The sequence below is a fragment of the Vicia villosa genome, linkage group LG6 (assembly GCF_029867415.1).
Source record: "Vicia villosa cultivar HV-30 ecotype Madison, WI linkage group LG6, Vvil1.0, whole genome shotgun sequence".
Lineage (NCBI taxonomy): Eukaryota > Viridiplantae > Streptophyta > Magnoliopsida > Fabales > Fabaceae > Vicia > Vicia villosa.
Window position 1 is genome coordinate 67,257,795 of NC_081185.1, and position 22,680 is coordinate 67,280,474.

The window sequence follows — 22,680 nt, forward strand, 5'->3', positions numbered from 1 at the left end:
TGCAACAATTATCCACAATAAAACAAGGCATTTGATTCCCTCATTCAAGCTGCAACATTATTAATTGCAAAAGGGTTTTTAAGACAAAATATAATCCAAATGGAAATGTTTTAAAGTATAAAGCAAGACATGTTGCAAAGGGATTTCATCAACAAAAAATGATACATTTTTCAAAAACATTAGTCCTATCATAAAGTCAACAATAACTAAGGTCATTATCACCGTAGATTTCTCCAAACATAGGCTAATCAAGTAAATAAACACAAATAATGTCTTTTTGAATAGTGACATACATGAGTCAATTTATATGGATCAACATTATGGCTTCATCAAGGAATTAAAAAACACGTTGGTTTGCAAACTTCAAAAATCACTTGATGGATTGAAATAAACCCATCGTGTCTGGTTTCATAAACTTCATTCCTTTCTCACAAAAACAAGATTTCAATTTATAAAAATTGTCATTTCCTTGTTTAATAAGGCAACTCCAACAATAACCATTTACATAGTTATGTTAATGATGTAATCATCTCATGTAATTCTCTTCAAGCCATTAACAATCTCATTATAACCATTCACAAAAATTTCTCACTCAAAGACACAGGTAATCTACACTATTTCCTTAGCACCCAAGTTTAAAAACTATCCTCAATTCTCTTTCCCTAACCCAAACAAAATATACTTATGACCCACTTCAAAAAGAGAATATTCTAAATGATAATCCCATGCAAATATATATGGCTTCCAATACTAAACTCATGCACAATCCTAAAGTTTGTCATTGGACAACAGTCAAACAAAATCTCAAACGTCTACAAGGAACCACAAGCTTTGGACTAACCCTTACAAATTCAAATAATGTTACAATCTTAGCCATGCATGATGTAGATTAGGGCTCAGACCCGAATTACTTGTGCTCTACTACTTGTCATTGTGTTTATTCGGGTAACAATCTTGTCGCACAATCTTTCAAAAAGAAAATAATGGTTTCTAGATCAAGCACTGAAGCTAAATGCATACACATATCAACTTTATCTTTTGAAAATTTTATAACTTCAATCCCTTCGATACGAGCTACATCTCTCACTATCAACACAACCTACACTCTACTGTGACAACCTAAGTGTTGTTTTCCTTGCTTCCAACCCTACCTTAAACTCTAGTGCTCAACATTTTGAATTAAAATTCTACCTCATTAGAGAGAAAATACAAATTAAAACTGTCAAAGTTCTTCACATACTAGCAACTGAGCAATTCACCAACATCCTTACCAAACTAACTTCCATCTCTACTTTTCTTAAGTTTCGAACCAAATTCAAAGTTCACAAGTTTTCCTCAAGTTTGCAAGAGGTGTAATATTCTTAGAATCACTCTAGTTAATTTAATCAAATGCTTCAATATATTCAAATTGTAAAATAATTTAAAATTCATTAAATTTTTATTTTTGAAGTGAATAAGTTTTTATCATTCAAAATCAAAATTCAATGTAAACATTAATTCAATTTGTATATTAAATTCAATAAATATATATTCGTAAAAAGTTATGTTAATAAGTGCCCCAAATGATATCAAATAAAAAACATATTCTTTACAAAAATATTCTTTATAAAAATTAATTATTTTAATTTCCTATAGAATAAATATACATATTTTCAAAAAAAAAATCTTACCATTTTATACCCTTAAAGAATACCCCTAAAAACATTAGTTAACATTTTTCATTTTTAAATACCCCACCCAACTTTTGTACAAAGAAACCAAATAGACAGTTATAATCATTTTAGCACTCTGGGCCAGCTAAGATTAAGCCCAATTTTATATCTATATAAATACCAACTTCAAAACCCTAATTCGCCTCCTTCTTTGTTACAATCCCAGGAGCAGCTCTTCAAACAGGTACGCAACACCACTACCGCTATTATCTTCTACTGTAATTTCCTCCATCGTTTGCGATGTTCATTTTCTTGTTTTCTCTATTGTGAAGTAAATCTAGTTTTCAGCGCACAATTTCAGCTCTGAATTTAGCTAATTCCTTTTGTTTGTGTTATTTTATAGGTAAGATGGCCGTTCCTCTGCTAACCAAGAAGATTATCAAGAAGCGTGTCAAGAGGTTCATCCGTCCTCAAAGTGACAGGAAAATATGTGTCAAGGTATGTGAACAAATATTTTGTATTTTTATGCTTGTCAAATTATTGGATCTATGGTTTTAGGGTTTAGGGTTTTCGTATTGTTAAATTGTTTAGGGTTTTCATTTTTATTTGGTGTTCCGGTAATCGAAGTTGATTCTGGTGGTTATAAGTTTTGGTGTTGTTTCTATTGTGTTATGTAGCAAAGCTGGCGCAGACCCAAGGGTATTGATTCCCGTGTTAGGAGAAAGTTCAAGGGAGTGACATTGATGCCCAACATTGGTTACGGTTCAGACAAGAAGACCCGTCACTATCTTCCCAATGGATTCAAGAAGTTCCTTGTCCACAATGTCAAGGATTTAGAACTCTTGATGATGCACAACAGGTAGTTAACTAACTAGTCTTGGTTCATTTTGATTGTCAATATCTTATTTTCTCTTACTCGATATGTTCATAATTTGTTTGTTTTCATTGAAAATCTTCAGGACATACTGTGCTGAGATTGCACACAATGTCTCAACAAGGAAGAGAAAGGACATTGTTGAGCGCGCAGCACAATTGGACATTGTTGTCACCAACAAACTTGCCAGACTTCGCAGTCAAGAGGACGAGTGATTTCTTTTTGCAGTATGTCGGATTATTTTTGCTTTGGTTGTTTTTTGTATGAACATGAAAGTAATCTTTGGAATTTTTGTTTTGAGGAGTTACTCTGTTTTGATCCTAGATATTTTTGTATTTGGCTACTTAAGTTATATTTTGATTTCAGTATTTTGACACAATTTCTTATGGATCATTTTCTTTTTAGCTCTCTTTTAACATTCTAACTATCTGATGAAATATTGCATTAGTCATTGCATTTTGAGCTGATTTCTTTTTTTTACACTTTTTGTTTATACAATATATGCATGATATTGGTTGAACTTGAGTAGATGTTAGTAGGTTACTCTTCAGACTTTTTATTCTCTTTGCTGGATTTTGTCAAATTACACAACTCTGGCTCCATTTGGTACAATCTTACAGTGTCTGTAGTAATGATCATTGAATAATTTACGACCTCTTGTCTTTCGTCACCATGACTCACCATCGCATTACCGATTCCCAACCTCTTTAATCAAAATTTTGAAATTAACTAGCATCTCAACTTTTAAAGGTATGTTTCATTCAGATCTGGCTAAAACTGATATTGATTAAGATCTGTTTGCATATTTATTCAATTTATTATTTGTCTTGCTAAACTTTGGATAAGAGATTCACGAGAGTTCCGTAGTAGTAGTTGTACTTGATATCATGTAGTTGAACTTTTTTTTTTCCAGCATGAAACTTTTCTATTCTAACCATACTTGAATTCAAAGTTGAGGAATAAGTTACTTAATCTTGTATGAAAGAGATAGTTTCGAAATTGCTTTATCACAGACTTTAATAGGAAAAAATAGTTATCTAATTCTCATAACATTTGCACAGTGAAACATGATAATAATAATAGAGTACGATAATATAGATCTCAATTTCTTTTTTAAAATTATAATAAAATAGCTCTCAATTTCTTTTTTAAAATGGAGAGGATTACACAGAACATAAACAATCCTTTAAATATCAAACAAAAACAATTTTGACATCCTTAAAGCATTAATCATCAATGGTTTTATATCACATATGTTTATGAAAATTACACTGAATCTACTGTCATAATAAGAAGATAAATACTTCAAAAAGGTACCAATCGCAATAGTTTCCTTTCCTTTGCTGAACATTTTTTTTTGACTCATGTCTTCCCATTCGTATCTCAAAACAACACCTTTTCTTCTTCCTTACATTGCCACCATCTTTACTCTTTTCATTCTCATTTTTTTTTACTTCTTTTCCTTTGCTCTTTTCATTCTTGATTTTTTGATTTTTTTTTTCATTTGCTCCTCATTCACTGCTCCGTCGTCCTTGAGTTGTGCTGAAAAAGGTATCGTTTTTTATACACTAACTAGTAGAAGACCCGTGCTCTCGCACGGGTAAATTCATTTTTTTCTTAGATTATTTTATAAAATTTGGTTGTTGCTAATTGTTATTATAAAATCACTAATAATTAAAAATATTTAAAAATAATATGTAATAAATCATCAACATGATAAATCTAATATATCTAATAATTATAAACATTTACAAATATTACTAATAACTATAAATATTTACAAATATTTTGTTGATTAAAATAAAAAAGGTATCGTGGTGATAGTGACCCGTAAAAATAGTGAGCTTGACATATTACTAATAACTATAAATATTTACAAATATTTTGTTGATTAAAATAAAAAAGGTATCGTGGTGATAGTGACCCGTAAAAATAATGAGTTTGAGATATTACTAATAACTATAAATATTTACAAATATTTTGTTGATTAAAATAAAAAAGGTATCGTGGTGATAGTGACCCGTAAAAATAGTGAGTTTGAGATATTACTAATAACGTGATAGTGACCCGTAAAAATAGTGAGTTTGAGTGAGAAAATTCACAGGAGTTAGTAAAATATATGATTCTCATTGTTTATGTAGAAATAAAGATTTTATCTCTCAAATAAAAACAATTATTTATTAAAAAAATTAATTGTCTATTTAAAATAAAAAATTTTTAAAATTAAATGGTAGTTGAATATTAATTGTCTGCACGGCTATTGAATATTATCCATTTTAATAAAATAAATTCCTAATTTTATTAAAATTAAATGATAGATAATTTCTTATTTTTAGTAATAATAGATAAATAGAATTGATTAAATATATTGTAAAACCAAAATTTTCAAACTAAAATTTATGTAGATGTCATCAGTTTTCTTCTCTCCATTATATTGCACTAAATTGAATCAGTAACAAACCTTTTGAAAGAAATGAAGATGAGAAAATTCCATTATATCTATGGTTTGCAATTTAGTAAAATTATGATAATAAAAATAGTATCACTCAACTATGATATTTAAAAAATTGTAAAATAGGCAACTTAGTTAATACAATTGATTTGATTGCAAATAATTGAAAATGTTTTTTTTTTAGCTGCGCTACCTCTTTTTTTTTTTTTTTGATAATTATGAGGGCCAAAGCCCAAAACAAAAACACAACTACACAAAAACTACATTGGAGTTCAAAATTCCAGATCTATCAGCATCCAAAAGATCTTGAAGAAACCCTGGAGCTTTATTATAAAAAGTTATGCTATTCTCCCTACTGCCCATTTTTGCTAGGGCATCAGCACAAGCATTTGCACTTCTGTAAACATGTGATATAATCACCATCTCCATCGTATCTATTTCCGCCAAAATCTGTCGAAGGATAGCTATGCAGTCCATTTGCTCAACTTTACCTGTATTAATAGCTTCTACCACTTGTAGCGAATCCACGTTAATTTCCACACGACGGTATCCAATTCTTTGAGTGAGCTGCAGACCTTCAAGTAAGCCCCAAAATTCTGCAAGTAAAGCATTCCCTCTTCCCACAAATTTGGAGAAACCACCTAACCAATCACCCTCATGATTCTGGATGACACCTCCACATCCCGCCACCATGTTATTAATGCTAGAGCCATCAGTATTGAGTTTGACGACATGCTGAATTGGAGGCTTCCACTCCCTACCTGTCAATCTTTGTTGGTTATCACCCGCTGTTTTAAAAAGCATGACAGCTTGCATATACTCTTCTCGCCTTTTTAATATATGTGTTATCGGGTTCAGAGGCCGCATATAGTTTGGATTGTGTTCTTCTTGATTTCTCCACGTCCATAATGCATGACACGTTATGATCCAGGTATCGCTCCACCCGTTGTTGATGAACCTTGCAGGCTTAAGGTTGAGACAAGTTTGTGAGACAAGTTTACACGCGCTGCGGGACTGTTAGCCGCGCTACCTCTACCCGATGAAGATTTTCCATTTAGGAAAAAGTTATAATAATGATTTTTAATTAATGTTATTTTATAATAAAGGCCATTAATGAGTGTTTGATTTTGTTATTGGCAAAAAGGTGTTAATTCCTTCTATTAAGTGGATAAAATCTCCGCTTGTTGTATTGTCCATTGAAAAGGAAAAAAATAATATAGATGCAAACTATTATCAAAACATATTATTTCTCAACATTTCATACCAATATTATTATTAAACCGGCTAGAAAAGAGAAGCAATACAATATGTGTGGGATATTTAGCATCTGGTCCAAAAATCTATCAGATGAATATAAATTTTGCTCTTCAAAAAGCTTTGCTAAGTCAGATTCTATTTCCATCAAATAAAAAGGCAGGAGATAAGACATATGTGAGACACCTAAACAACATCACATTGCAATCTCCACCCCAAGCCAAATATACAACACACATACAATACATTTCTACATATAAAGGCCACTAATAACACATCAGACAACAGCAAAAATAACCAAAACATTCTGAATTAGTCCCAACGCCTGCTGCCCACACCGTGACAACCAATAAGACATGTAACAGCTGCATCAATTCCTATGATAAAATAAAGTCAGTTTACAAATTAGAGTAGTTTACATTATGAAGATAAATAAAATTAGACACACAATAGAAATTTGCTTGAGATAATGCATGTCAGAGTGTTGCTACACAAATAGATATGTCGTTCATTAGTCAATACAAAGCCACATATAGTCCAAGAAAAATTTAAAAATGAAGTAATTTTACTTTATTAATTAATCAGAACAGAAAACCATGAAACATAATGCCTAATTGAATTGAGATTGTTAATGATTAAATTTAGAGTTGTTGTTGTTGTAGATTTCCAATTATGCAATTCTTAAGATTACATAGTATAATGCTATGTTTAAGTACTTTCGATCTACTCCATTTTGCTCGGACAACTGCTCACTTATAAATGAATAAGAGCTACCTTGAGACCTGAGGCAATTAGATCATCTGGAATGGTATCATTGAATCCACCATCCTTTTAAATGCATCTTTTAAATGCAATACAATATGCCTTGGTTATTATTGCAGTAAAATTAATACTAAAAGTTTATTACTGCCTTTAACAAAATTGAAAAAGTTAGAAGACAAAAACAATGTGTTCACACCTATGAAGCACAAACAATATTTTCTCAATTTGAGATAAACCAACTAAATCTAACTATATTTTCTCAATTTAATGTCATTGACATAGACACTTGCCAAACACTAAAAATCTACAAAGTGCATTCTAGCCAATTAAGAGGTTAGCCATACCTGATATTGTCAAGAGGTAGTCATTACTATTTTGCTCACAGTCAATTAAGAGCATTCTAGCCAGTCTACCAGAAAGCAACCATGACCCACTGGAAGCAAACATAATGACAGGGAGATCAACTACAAGCCACCGAGAGTGCATGATCACCAAAAAAATGCAATGTGACTGTGACCATAAAATAGAGGACAAAAAGATTAAAACAACCCATGGTTAATAGTATCTTATGATACATGAGTCAAATCTCGAATTAAAAGCAAAAGTGAACATATTCAATGCAAATTGTCATGGACACATTTGCAGCATGAATATCAATTAATTCTTCTTATATCACTTATTTTCTAATGAACCACCACTCACGCATCCAACTAATAGACCCAGAAGGATAGAATCTGTGAGTTACAATGGTAGCCAGGAACTTTTAACGGAGGTAGTGGTACACAAACTCTTTTCTTTAGTTTACTATATGATTAATAATGAGTTTAATACCAAAGACAATAACACAAAATAGAGAGAAATGTAAGCAACCTTCATGTATGAATGCATTTAAATCGACAGCAGGTAAATTGACAGTAGGTTATCTTTTAACATTAGCCATAAAAATGATCTTTTGTTAGCTCTTAGCTTCTTGAATAGTTGTTCAATAGTTTGAGCAGTGTCGTAGCTCCAAGCAATCACTCAATTGCAAAGCATTACCTGGCTTGATGTTTTTAGAAGATTTTAATCCTAGGTTTGATCATTGTTGTTGTTTACTGCACTTGAAAGCGACAATAGGTAATTCTTCACGAACGTACTTGAGCCACTTCTCGACAAACTCTCGAGGAACACTAAATTAAAAGCACAAATGAGTACTAATTTAGACAAAAAATTATAAAAGGATAAAGGGGAGAAAAAGGTGATCAAGAAAGTTACCAATTTATTTAAAAGCAACACAAGATATTTATCAAGTTCTGCTTTCATCACTATTTTTTCTACGACAACACAACGAGCACTCAAGGGATCTCTACTTAACAGAGTGAGTACCCAAGGGATCTCAAGCATCAAGGACCTTAACTATGACATTAGAGGCTTCAATAAAATTGACCAAATCCTTATAAAAGGTACTATCAACTAAAAATCAGAACTCTCTTACTCTCAATAAATCAGAACCAGAAATGATCAAACATTTTTCTTAAACCAAAAATATTACTCCCGAAAAAGACATATGAAGTATCAATAGTTTGGAAATAACAATCCATAAACAGATCTACATCCATAAACAGATCTACAGGAAAAAAAGAATAAGAACAAATTAGTTGAATGGGTAAAGATACACCTACCGACAACTCGACAACTGAAGAAGAAGGTAGTTATTCTTCAAAGCATCAAATGTGATATCTTAACCCTCAGTTTTTCAGAGACCACCAGCATATCTTAACCAGCACCGTCAGATCTACCATTATTGATAATAACAGACATGCCTCCATAGTTTAACGAAGAAGTAAGAGAAAAAATAGTTTTCGAAGAAGGAAGAGAGAAAAGGAAAAATGATTTTCCTCGGTAAAGAACCAGTAAAGAGAGAGACATGGAAAAGGGAAAAGTGAAGAGAACATTGTCTGCTAGGGTTTTAGGAGAGAAGGAGGAAGACAAGGAAAAGTGATGGGACTTTATTTTGAATTTTGAAGTGATGAGACAAGGACAAGTGTTGGTGATGTTTGCAGAAAGAGGTATGGTGCTTGTGTTGCTTGCAGAGAGAGTATATTTGTTGGAGGGAAACGAAAGTTTCTGAAAAGTGTATTGGCAAAGTACAAAAATTGAATAAATTGACCAATTATAGGTGAACAAATGGCATAAATGAATATTGATTTTGTTAATTACTTGAAAGACCTTTTGGTAGTGTAAAATATATTGGTTGTAAGGGTAAAGTAGTAATTTTGGGCTACATTTTAGTATTGGATAGATAGTTGATATTATTTCAATAATTGTGTGCGTTGTAAATGGCGTAGTAAAATCGGACATGTAGCAATTGTTAACGCTGCAATACCGACTAAAAATTGCTAGCTACTCCACCACAATCACCTCTCGCCGGATCTATAGCACCTATATTTATTTTTGATTTGGCTCATAAGCATCTTTCATTTTTCGAATTTGTAGGAGTTGTTGATGTTGAATTTTTGTTCATAACAATTGATGTTGTATGTTTGAAAGAAGAAAGAGATGTTTTTTTTAAACATAAAAATGGTGTTTTTAAGAGAAAGGAAGAAGAAGACACGATCATAAAGAGAGAGCTGAGAGTTTTATTTTTGTTTTTCTTTTATTTTGTTTCTTCATCTGTTCCAGTTTGAAATTCGACCATTTTTTTTATTCCTAATCCTAATTTCATTCCTAATTTATTGTATTTTTGATATGATTTCTAATTTATTTATCAAATAAAAACTTAAGAACGATGTATTTTGTTTCTTACTCTGTTTTGATGTTAGTTTTTTTAATACTTATTGTTTTGGATTGGGCCAAGATTCGGCTCAGTCTACTTTCGGCCCAATTGGAATTGGAGGCTCAAATCTTCCCTAAGTCCATAAAGAGCAAACAGTGCTCGGCTGCTTGGAGGTCTAACGACTTTAAAGCACTACGGCGAGTGCTCGGCGTATGATGCTCCCCGCGAGCTTCCCATCTAACAAGGACCTCCCTCCTCGTCTAGTCTCAAACTTTCCAAGCACGCTCCCGCCGAGCGTCCTTTCCACCAAGGACTCTCTTCCTCGTGCCCTTATGCCAATGACCCTCCTCCTCGTAGGGTTACTTCACATCCAAACCCCCGAATAATACGGAGTCCACGTAATCCCTAAAAGACCGCGTCTCCCTTAAACTTCGGAGTGGTTGACCAGGACGGAGACCACGTACTCACCTCCGATATTTCCGCCTAGGAATCTTGGAAGTCTCCTAATTGGGCCTGGGTATCCAGTCCAGTAGCGAGATCTTGGCCCAGCGCTGGGGGCTATAAATACCCTCTTTCACTAGAGGGTCAGAGATTTCATTATTTTTTTATTTTTTACCTTGTACTTGCGCTTTGTTGCTCATCTTCTCACTTTAGCATCGGAGTACCTTGCAGGTACACCCCCCAGTTCACTGAAGATCCAAATCCTTGCAGGCCTTGAAGATCCAAATCCTTGCAGGCCTTGAAGATCCATCTGATCAGGTAAGATCACTAACCATTCTCAAAAGAAACACGGTTTTTTGCAAAAATAATTATGGATGTCTGAAGTGTTGTCAACAATATTAAGAGAATTGAGCATTAGGGAGATGCTTTTAATGGATTTATAGTATTTTGTTATTTTAATTTTATAATATTTCTAGAAATTTGTTTATAATATTATACTAACTTATTATTATACTTGAATTATGGTGGTTGGACTCATGGCTCGGTTGATTTGACATTAGAGTGGTTCCATTGTTCTCCATATTTTCATACATTTACTTACTTTACTTGTCTTCAGCATGTTCTTGGTAGAAAATTTTTTGAGCAAACATCAACACAAGCAAACAATGTGATTATTAGAGGAAAATTAAAAGGAGAAAACTTGTATGTTAAAACTTACACTTTTAATATAGATCTACAACATGAAAAAACTAAAAACGATAAAACTTACACTTTCAATGTTGTTTTAAATTCAGGTTCCGTCTTCGTGTAGATCTACAACCTGAAAAATAAAAAATAAAAAAGATCATGGTAAGTACAAACATGAGATATAAATGAATGAGGCTTGTGATATCTCATTCCTATTAAGATCCCATCATCGAGAACCTTTAGAATGACTGTCATTAACACATCTATTCGATAGTTCTCATCATTAAAACCATTTGCTGATATCATAATCACATCACATAAAACAACAATGAGCACATAAATATTGGAAAGATCATATAACTCTAATAAGGAGGAAACATCATAAAAGGAGTCAACCTTAGACTCAACGATAAATGACGCTCAAATGATGAGAAAGGAAAGCAAAAATCATAATCCTTGAAGATTATATCATATATAGGGAAGCAGAACAAACTAAAAGTTTCAACATATTCGTTTACTTGAGTCGGGAAAAATCATGCCTCGTTCCCCGACTTCTCCAAATGAGGTCTAAGAATCAAAATGGTGCAATCCTCCAAAAGTTTAATATGTGGACTGATATCCTAAATAAATTTTATTTATGATAGCCTCTAAGTGACCTTATTCTTAGAGAATGGTGAAACCACCAGGAGGGAACCATAAAAAATCACCCATGATCACATGTTTAAGAAAAAAATGTATCAACCAATTTCTCCATGCAAGAAATTCTTGCATAAAGTTTCCTACAAAGACCATCACATAATAAACGTCATAAATGAACAAGTTACATATTTGACATACAGAAAAGAAAGAAAAAAAATAGAGGACAAAGCCAGACAACCATAGAAGTTCTTAATCTAAACCTTATGTTTCGAACGAAGAATGCACATACAGTTAAAGGAACCGTGTTTTGAAATAAGATCTCATGTTTTAAACACACACAACTCCGACTTAAATAAAGTATTGTATTTAGAAGAATACACTTTCCTTGCATCTTTATAAATAAAAATCATCTCCATATGTTCTTTGTTGTTGGAAAGCACATACCATTTATGGTGAATTTTTATAGTAAAATTTCAAAGTTCTTTTATGTAGTTGACGTCTTTTATCACTTAAAATGGCCTTGCCATGACACAAATCTAAGATTATAGTAGAAATTAAATGATCTGGGTTTGGGAAAAAAATAAATGAAGCTTTTGAGGGTTTTTTTTACTTGTTTTAGCATAAAACAAATTTTAGGGTTTGTAAAGGGGATTTTCAATCGATGAACAAATACTGCAATGAAGAAAATGAGTTCAAGTATGACAGTTGTAATTGGGTAGGGACATTCTACAAATAGCTATTTGAAAGATTGAAATTACAAATCAGTGACGAAAAATGTTTCAATTACTTTACAACCATAAAATATTAAAACAAAAAAAAAGTGAAAAAGAGCGAACATCTAACTAACATATTCATGAGAAAAGTTATGAAAGCGAATAGGCGGAAGAAGAGCAAAGATAGAAAAATCATATATAGAACATATAGTTTTCTTATATGATAGATATAAAATTTTATTTAATATATTCGTGCATGTCAATAAAATTAACAAGACCAACAAATTTTAACTAATCTAAAAATAAGATTTACATATTACAATTACAAATGAAGAAAAAGCAAAAGAATATTTGAAAACACAAACAAACAAATCAAATTAAAAAATCAAAAAATTATCATCTCTAGTATGATTCTGACTCAATTTCTCAACCCACACATTCTTATTACCACCATCATTGATATCTTCATTCTCACCCTTTACCTTTCCATCCTTTTTAATCTCTTCATTATTTTTCTCCTTTTTAATCTCTTCATTATTATTTTTACTTTTAGGAAAAAATATTCCATGAACAAACGATTCAACTTCCTTCCTCGAAAATCCAGCTTTGTCCACAATTTCATTAGGAGGAATATACGGTGGACGAGCAATTCCCAACACTATGTTCCACTTGACACTTTTAAAGAAATCGTGACCCTTAATCTCATCAACTTGAATTCTAAGGTCAGCATCTTTCTCAAGTAACTTCACAATCAAATCCTTCAACGGCGTCGTTTCACCCTCTAGTTCAGGCTCCCTAGTTAAAATCTTGTGAAACGTTTCCTTTCTATTAGGACCATTAAACGGCGTCGTTCCATAAAGCATTTCATACAGAACGACGCCGAACGACCACCAATCGACAGCGAAATTATGTCCACGCCCCTTGATAACTTCAGGTGCCACGTAATCCTCGGTCCCCACGAACGAGTTGGATTTCTCAACTGAGTCTGACTCGCTCCTTTTACAGGTCGAGTTAGGATCAATCTGACTCGCTGAGTTGAGTTCCGGTTTTTCAGAAGGACGGTGACAATAAAACCGTGACAACCATTTCATTCTCCTGTTTTTCATATCTGGCGAGTTGGAACCAGATGACGAGTTTGAGCCTGGTGACGAGTTGCAACTCAGTGAGTTGGGTGATTTTGGATTCAGTTTCTTTGATAAGTCGAAATCTACTAGCATTATGTGACCACTTTGTTGGATCATAATGTTTTCAAGCTTCAAATCTCTATAAACTACTCCTAGATTGTGTAAATATTCCAATGCTAACACCAATTCCACAGCATAAAACCTTCACAAAAAAAGTAAAACAATCACATCAAAACAAACCCTAATTTAATTCATCATTGCATGTATAAAGGAGAATTTTAAAATTTCAACTTTCATAAATAAATAATCAAAATTTTAAATAATCAGGTTTTAAAAAACAGTTACGATCAAGATTTGGCTGTTTTCGCTGTTGCAGACTGTTTTTTAAAACCCTACAAATAACTAAACAACATACCTCTAAATAACACATTTTAAGAATTTACCATGCATGAGAAAATAAAAATCAAAGGTAATACCTAATGGCTTCTTCTGAGAATTTTTTCTCCGGTTGCTTCTTCTTAAGATAATGCAAATTCCCACCATGACAATAATCCATAGCGAAACCAATTAGCTTCTCCGTTTCAAAAACTCCTTTCAACCGAGGCAAAAGGGGATGATCAAAACGACGTAGTACCTGTTGTTCAAACGTTACTCTTTTGCATTTATCGATTCTGTTATTATTCTTCTTCTGAAGAAGCTCTTTGGATATCACTTTCAAAGCCAGCCATTCCTCTTTCGCCGATCCGTAAATTCTCCCAAGAAACACAACGCCTTTTGCACCGCGTCCGACAGCGGATATCACCTTCAGGTTTCGGAAGTCCAATGATTCACCGCCGTAACTCATGACGGGGTAAGGTACCTCGTACCTCGGGGTGGACCCCTAATCCGAAACTGTTTTTTTCTTTTTAAGGAATGGTTTTTAGAAAAAGTCTTCTTTATATGAATGTTGGAGGCGAGAGGGGTTATCGTGTGTGACTCTTTTCACCAAGATATCATGGACCGCACGTGTGGTATTGTGACACGTGAGATCTTGTTAACGTGTTATGTTTGTAGGAAGGTTTTTGGTTAGGGACAACTCATTGAGAGATGGAGGATTACGTGTGATTTTAATGGGACGTTTTCAAACTTGAAATTGTGGAATGAATGGATATAATGGATTTGCTGAAAACGCGGAATTTGAAGAAGAAAATGTGATGCATGATGCATAACGGATTAATCTGATCTGTGTTGAATACGTGTCTTTTTTGTAATGATCTTGTTCTTCTTTTGTTTAGTCGACATGTAAAACCGTGTTTTCATGAATGAAAGATTTTGGTTTATTTACACGTTTGATTTTCAGTTATGAATCGTATGATTATGTCGATTGAATATCCTAAAATGTAGTTTTGTTGTTTGTGGCTATTTAGAAGGGCCGGAATATGCCTGGTTTTAGATCTACCATCAATTTTTATGATTTGAGTTTGATTTATTGTATATGATTTTTTTGGTTCTGATATGATACTTTTAAGAGATTAATCGATTTGCATTATTTCTTTTACACAAATTGTGCATTACAATTATTCCTATATAATATTTTAAATATGATTAAAATAAAAATCAAACAATTATAAAAAATTGATAATTATGATTTTTACACCATCATTGTATATCAATTAAATTCTATTTTTAAAAGTATGGTATAATCTAAAATTTTATTTAAAAGTCCATTTCATATTAATTTTTTTAAATAGTCTAATTTTTTTAATAGCTTAAATTTTACTTATTTAATTATATAAAATTTTTAAATAGGTTAGACTAAAATAGGCCAGACTACAAGTCGGTTCAAATCTTATGAGTAATTATTTGGCAGGTAATATGTCATTTATAGTAAATAGGTTCTAGTCATTATATCATAATTCAATTTTAATTTCTCAATTTTTTTCTGAATAATAATCCTCTTAATGTTTTTCGTCTAGAGTTTTTGATCTTCCCGTTAACATCTCTTAATACAAGCTGACATGGTATGCCACACTAATTTTTTGATAACTAGGTGTACATGTGACAATGTCAGCATGTTAAATATGCTAACATACACGCCACATGACAATTTTGAAAACCAAACCTAGATACATCATAGACACATGTGTCTTTGTTGTAATGAGCAATAACAATGTATTTGGATGCAAATGATATGGTATGAGAATGATCTGGTGTTGGTTTAGGTTGATATGAAATTAAACATTTGAATGCAATTTTAATGTTCGTGGACATATGCATACAACTTTAAGAACACTCGCCAATTCAATTGGCGATACCATGCAACATTTGAAGGTAATCACCAGTTGTTTACTGGTGATTTCTTAAACAATTACTTAGTATTGAATAATTACTTACAGGATCAAACTATAAAATCCAAAGGCGTTTTGTGTATAATTTCCAAGAGAAAAGTGTTTGAATGTTGTTATATGTTTGAAATCGACTAAGAAAGTGACAAGAAAAGATTTGAAAATGAAAGGAAATTGAAGGCTTCGAATGTGTCAAAGTCTATTATAAAATAAACTATAAATGAACGATAAAGGCTGGAATAAATTAAGTAAAAGTAACTGAAATGCTTTGCTTAAATGTATAAAAGTTAGGGTGCTGAATTATACACAGTCCTCACAAACTCGTTTCTCGCTTTGACTTGGGTACTTTGAGTTCTATAGAGATTTTACAATGATTCACCTGATTCCTAACGCTAAAACTACTATATATACTAGTATAGAAACAAATGCCTACAACGACTATGTCTTCAACGTTCGACACATAACCCTTTACGTAGTTTCCAATCTTCTCACTTACTTCCATGTGTCTTCGACAACTAATATGATAAAAAAATTCGATCTAACCATTTTATCTTGTCTCAACTATTGTGGTCGACAACTCATCCTATTGAGTTTATGGGAACTCCGTTCTCATAATTTTGGAAAATATGATAAGTCCCATATCTTAGGGTTAGTGTGTCAAACTTTGACATCAATAGTCGAACACTACTTTTGTCAAACATATAACCATATATTCTTGCATTTTAACTATGTATTGTCTCAGCATCACATTCTATTTGTCAAACTTAGCAGGTCGAGAATTTCATGCTAGCACTACTCCATTTGGTGTTAATGCATAGCCATGTGGGAGATTCTTGCACGTCTGCAAAGCCTTTGAGACAAGACATACCATGTTATTCCTGCCATGCCTACGTCATGCATACTGCGCAACCTGTATCCTTAGTCTACTTACACCATCGCCAGTCCAATTGGCGATGACACTTAATTTTGAAAGAGGACGCCCATTGACTTGGCACCATCGGTACTACATGCATGTCTTATATTTAATCACGTTCAACTACTCAATATCTTCCTTACCTTATAAATAAGACATCGACTCGATTCTTTTTCAGCATCAACAACAAATATTACTCTTCACATCTCTCATATTTGAATCACCAACAAACACTACTCTCTCTTATTTTCTCACTTGTAAAATGGCTATATTGACCTTGGATGAATGTATAGAGGAACCGTCGCTAACATTGAGACTCATGAAAGTGTATATTTAGCTACTATGAGCTATATTTGTTCTAACATATTATTTTTAAGAAAAAACTTTTTTTTATATAGGATGTAGGTAGGTTTCGTACTCTGGTGATGGTGATGTTGTTGGGACCTCAAATTCTCAAATACCTGAGATGAATCAACAACGAGTGCAACAAGTTAGGGTAGCTAGAGGGTAAGGAACTGGTGGCCAGTATGACCCAACCAACTATCTTCGTTAGTGTTTATTTTATTTTTCGTATGTAAAAAATAATTTAAATTAAATATTAATATTTATTATTTAGTTTTCTATATAATTTATTGTTTTTATAAAAAAATAATTCAATTACCACATTAGCCAATTGAATTGGCGCTAGTACCTAATGCATGCATGCAGTCGTCAATTAAATTGTCCATATTGTATATAGTTGACAATTTAATTGACGACACCACTGGAATTTTGAATGACAACGCCAATTTGTCTGACGTCTGCATTTCATTTCAATTTTTTTTTTGTTTGAAAGTAGAGTATTTTAGAATTTTTTTAAAATGTAAGTTAGTTTGAAAATTAAATCAAAAAATTGGGTTATTTGAATAAAAAATAGACTTAATTATAATTTTGGTCCCCCTATTATTATTATTTTTTGTTTTGGTCTTCTTATTTTAAAATTTAGAATTTTAGTCCCAATATTTTAGTTTTTTGAGAATTTTGGCCCCCTGCAAGTCTGAAGGGAATTTTAAATGAAATAACGCTTACATTAATGATGTGTCAGTGCCAGTTCAGCAGTGAACTGTTAAAAAAAACTTATTTAAGATTTATGTTCAACATGTCATCAATGTAAATTTCATTTCATTAAAAATTGCCTTCGGATTTGCAAGAGGATCAAAATCTAAAAAAAAACTAAAATTAAGGACTAAAATTTTGAATTTTAAAATAGGGGGATCAAAACCCAAAAAAATTGATAATAGAGGGACTAAAATTGTAATTAAACCAAAAAAATTATATCTCTTTAAGAAAATTGTTTATATTTTTGTAAGTGACTAATTGTTATGCACAATTAATGTAGAAAGTACTACAGAGTCAATCAATCACAACTATTTATAATTATTATTTTCTATATAATTAAAATAAAAGTCAAACATAATTTAAAATCTGACAGTTACTATTATATAATACTCCTTTTGATCTTATTTATAAAAGAAAGTTGTCATTTTAAATTCATTTTGATATTTTAAATTGATTAAATAATCAATGTATCTGGTTCATGATATAATCTAGATACATTTATTTTTCAATAAAATAAAGAGTTAAGTATGTTTTTGGTCCCTATAAATATCTTAAATTTCATTTTTAGTCCCTATTAAAAAAATGACATATTTTAGTCCCATAAAATAATTATGCACGTAATTTTAGTCCATACTATAAAACTGATGTGTACTTCTGAATGATTATTTTAAAGACGTGTTTAGAACGTTATGAAAAGTTCCTCGAAAAAAAAAAGAAACCCAAAATTTGATTTCTAAGTCGAAATTTGCATTACTTTTATCATTATCTTTTAAAATTTAAAAAATTCATGTTTAATTCTTCTCATTATAAAAAATTCTATAAATTGGTAAAAAATATTTTATAATATTCTAAACTCGTATAAAAAAATTATTTAAAAAATAAAACTGCATACGTAAAAATTATATAGGAATTAAAATATATCATTTTTTAATAAGAATTAAAAATAAAATTTAAAATATTTATAGATATTAAAAATAGAAAAAATTCAAATAACCAGGTTTAAAAAAAAATTATCCAAAAAACCACGTTTTGGGGAAAATTACATGGATGACCAGGCTTGGGAGGTGGTCTACACATAGGAGCCACCTCCCGTGGCGCCTACTAACAAATACTTCTTCTTATGCGCAACCTGGGGTGGCGTCATAGTTCATTTTGAACTATTAAGCCACCTGGGGTGGCGCCTATGTTCAGTTCCTTTTTTATTTTTTTTTTGGCTGTTTTTTTTTTGTTGTTGTTTTTTTTTTTTTTAATATATTTAAAAAAAATCTATTAAATAAGAAAATAAGATCAATGAATCAGTTAACATGAGCGTTCATGGAAAACAATCATTCATTAATTAAAAGGTACATTGAAAATCACCAACATAAAAAAAAAACTAAAACATCTAAGAAATTACAACGGTTAAAACAATGTCATTTGGTCCATTCATTATTTGAATGCAAACAATGTCGTATTCCACCTTATCCCAGAAACTTATCGTTGCTCCGGTCACAGCATCAACCCTTATTTTAAGCCTCTTGATGCTTCTGATCTGTTCGCCGGATCCGTACTCCCCCTCTAAAAAAGACATGAGAGTCCTCTTGCGTTGCTCGACGGAAGAGATATTCCAAAACATAACCGGCATGGGAGGTTTGACGGGAGAGAATATGACATGTCCGTTCCTTCTGCGATACTCCGGTTCATGTTCGATACGCCATGTTGATCTCCGGGGTGGGGGCTCTGTTGTCCGGTGACATCCATCTGGCCTAATGCGAGACATTGTTGTATATGTGTTTGGTGTTTGGTGTTTGTGTTTCTGTGTGTAAATTCAACCCTAGGAACCCCTAATTTATAATAGTAGTGGGTAGAAAAGGAGTACTGTTGTGTACTATTACAAGCACGCCTAACTTGTGTGATAAATGCAGGCACACTGATCAATGTCTGACTTGATGGGACTAGACGAAAGCATACATATCTGACTGTCCAAAATACAAACTGACAGTATGGGACATGAAGACAGCTTCACTACAAGACAAATACATGAGTAGTTGATTTAATTAAAGATAGTACAAATACATAACTAGTTGTTTTAATAAAAGATAGTACAAATACATGAAATACTAGTTGATTTAATAAAAGATAATACAAATACATAAGTAGTACAAATACAAATATAAATATTTAAGTAGTACAAATACAAGTACAAATACATAAGTAGTACAAACACATGACATACAACTAATTGTTGGTGGAGGTTGCTCCACGATTAGGACAAGTATTTTTATTGTGCCCGACTTCACGACATATGTCAAACGAACAAATGATCACTCAATCGTCACTTTACCATACCTCTCAACAATCACAACACCAACAATATGGCTACACCACACCCCAACAATCACAACACCAAGAATATGGCTACATCACACCCCAACAAACAATGTCTTTTTTCCAAGGCAACTCAAGCACTGGGTTTTACCGATCATATGACACAACTCCACCGCCACGACCAATCTTTGAGGGCATGGGGACCCAACTATTTGACAGTAGGATATAAGACTACATGTCCAATGAGCGCATGAAGGGGCTAATCTGAGATCCACCTACCAAAACACAACAAGAACAACCAAGTGTTAGAACAAGATTTGTTCTTATCAATTATCTTAGTTTTGATGATAACAATAATATGAATTTTGCTTAAGATAATATGGTACTCTAATCCAATGCAATTTCCCTTTCAGGAAATATATAAAGAGTACGCATAATTCAGCGCTCAGAAGATGTGTCTCAAAATGGTTCAGCATGCAACATCAGAACATGGTCTGGCAAGACATCAGAAGATGGTCGAAGCAGAATCAGAACATGGGTCTATGGAAGCATCAGAAGAACATGAGATCAGAAGCACTGAAGATCAGAAGATGGTATCACGCTCAGAAGCACTTCAAGGTCAGAAGATCAGAAGATGCTGTGCACCAAGCTGTTTGACTCTGATGATATTCAAACGTCGTATTCACAAACATCAGATCAGAAGGAAGTACACGTGGCAGACTACGCTGACTGACAAAAGGAACGTTAAAGCTACTAAAGGCTACGTCAGTAGACACAGCGTGAACAAGGCTCGAGGTAGTTGACAAAAGCGTATAACATTAAATGCAAAGCTGTACGGAACACGCAAAGCATTAAATGCATTCAACGGTCATCTTCTCAACGCCTATAAATATGAAGTTCTGATGAGAAGCAAGGTTAACGATCCTGAACAAAGACAATTCAAATTAACTTGCTGAAACGCTGTTCAAATCAAAAGCTCAGAATCTTCATCTTCATCAAAGCTCACTACATTGCTGTTGTAATATCTTAGTGAGATTAAGCTTAAATTGTAAGAGAAATATCACAGTTGTGATTATCGCTTTTAAGAAGCATTTGTAAACTCTTGAATAGATTACATTAAGTTGTAAGGAACTAGAGTGATCAGTTGATCAGTATACTCTAGGAAGTCTTAGCAGTTGGCTGAGCAGGAAGTCTTGGCAGTTGGCTGAGCAGGAAGTCTTGGCAGTTGGCTGAGCAGGAAGTCTTAGGAGTGAACTAAGCCTAGAGTGATCGTGTTGATCAGTAGACTCTAGAAAAAGTCTTAGGAGTGAACTAAGCAGTTGTTCCCGGAGTGATCAGGTTGTGATCAGAAGACTCTGGAAGACTTAGTTGCGGCTAAGTGGAAAACCATTGTAATCCGTGCGATTAGTGGATTAAATCCTCAGTTGAGGTAAATCATCTCTGCGGGGGTGGACTGGAGTAGCTTCGTTAACAGCGAACCAGGATAAAAATAATTGTGCATTTTATTTTTATCGCTCAAGATTTAAAGTCACACTTATTCAATCCCCCCCTTTCTAAGTGTTTTTCTACCCTTCAATTGGTATCAGAGCGCCGGTTCTAAGGTGCAAGCACTTAACCGTGTTTAGAAAAGATTCAGGAAGAGAAAAACGCTTCATTTAAAAGATGGTTGATGAAAGTGAAAGGACTATACCTACACCTGCATCTACATCTGGCTCTGCTGAGCAATACAACGGTAACAATGGTTATACTAGACCGCCGGTATTTGATGGTGAAAACTTTGAATACTGGAAAGATAAACTGGAAAGTTACTTTCTGGGTCTAGATGGTGATCTATGGGATCTTCTGATGGATGGTTACAAACATCCTGTAAATGCCAGAGGCGTAAAGCTGTCAAGGCAAGAAATGAATGATGATCAAAAGAAGCTTTTCAGGAATCATCATAAATGTAGAACTGTTTTGCTGAATGCTATCTCTCATGCTGAGTATGAGAAGATATCTAACAGGGAAACGGCCTATGACATATATGAGTCCTTGAAAATGACTCATGAAGGAAATGCTCAAGTCAAGGAGACAAAAGCTCTTGCCTTAATCCAGAAGTATGAAGCCTTCAAGATGGAGGATGATGAAGACATTGAAAAGATGTTTTCGAGATTTCAAACTCTTACTGCTGGATTGAGAGTTCTTGACAAAGGATACACCAAGGCTGATCATGTGAAGAAGATCATCAGAAGCTTACCCAGAAGATGGGGTCCGATGGTGATTGCATTCAAGATTGCGAAGAATCTGAATGAAGTTTCTCTGGAAGAGCTTATCAGTGCCTTGAGAAGCCATGAGATTGAGCTGGACGCAAATGAGCCTCAAAAGAAAGGTAAGTCTATTGCATTAAAATCAAATATCAAGAAATGCACTAACGCTTTTCAGGCTAGAGAAGAAGATCCTGAAGAATCAGAATCTGAAGAAGAAGATGAACTGTCCATGATTTCCAGAAGGCTAAATCAACTCTGGAAGACCAAGCAAAGGAAGTTCAGAGGCTTCAGAAGTTCAAGGAAATTTGAACGTGGAGAATCTTCTGATGAAAGAAGATTTGACAAGAAGAAGGTCATGTGCTATGAATGCAATGAGCCTGGACACTACAAGAATGAATGTCCAAATCTTCAGAAGGAAAGTCCCAAGAAAAAGTTTCAT

The 22,680-nt window shown here is 33.0% G+C and overlaps 2 protein-coding genes across 2 annotated transcripts; one reads left to right on the forward strand and one right to left on the reverse strand.

Annotated features, from left to right (window-relative positions):
* Positions 1-1,834: 1,834 nt before the first annotated feature.
* On the forward strand, positions 1,835-2,905 carry LOC131611613 (large ribosomal subunit protein eL32z-like). The gene is made up of 4 exons (XM_058883552.1): positions 1,835-1,896; positions 2,056-2,150; positions 2,330-2,511; positions 2,612-2,905. The coding sequence occupies exons 2-4, from the start codon at positions 2,061-2,063 to the stop codon at positions 2,739-2,741; spliced, it is 402 nt and encodes a 133-aa protein (XP_058739535.1). The 5' UTR covers positions 1,835-1,896; positions 2,056-2,060; the 3' UTR covers positions 2,742-2,905.
* A 9,550-nt stretch (positions 2,906-12,455) lies between these two features.
* On the reverse strand, positions 12,456-14,471 carry LOC131611614 (serine/threonine-protein kinase OXI1-like). Its single transcript, XM_058883553.1, has 2 exons — positions 13,830-14,471; positions 12,456-13,555 (listed from the first exon to the last, which is right to left on the reverse strand). Exons 1-2 carry the CDS (start codon positions 14,195-14,197, stop codon positions 12,607-12,609), a joined length of 1,317 nt encoding a protein of 438 aa, XP_058739536.1. The 5' UTR covers positions 14,198-14,471; the 3' UTR covers positions 12,456-12,606.
* Positions 14,472-22,680: the final 8,209 nt, after the last annotated feature.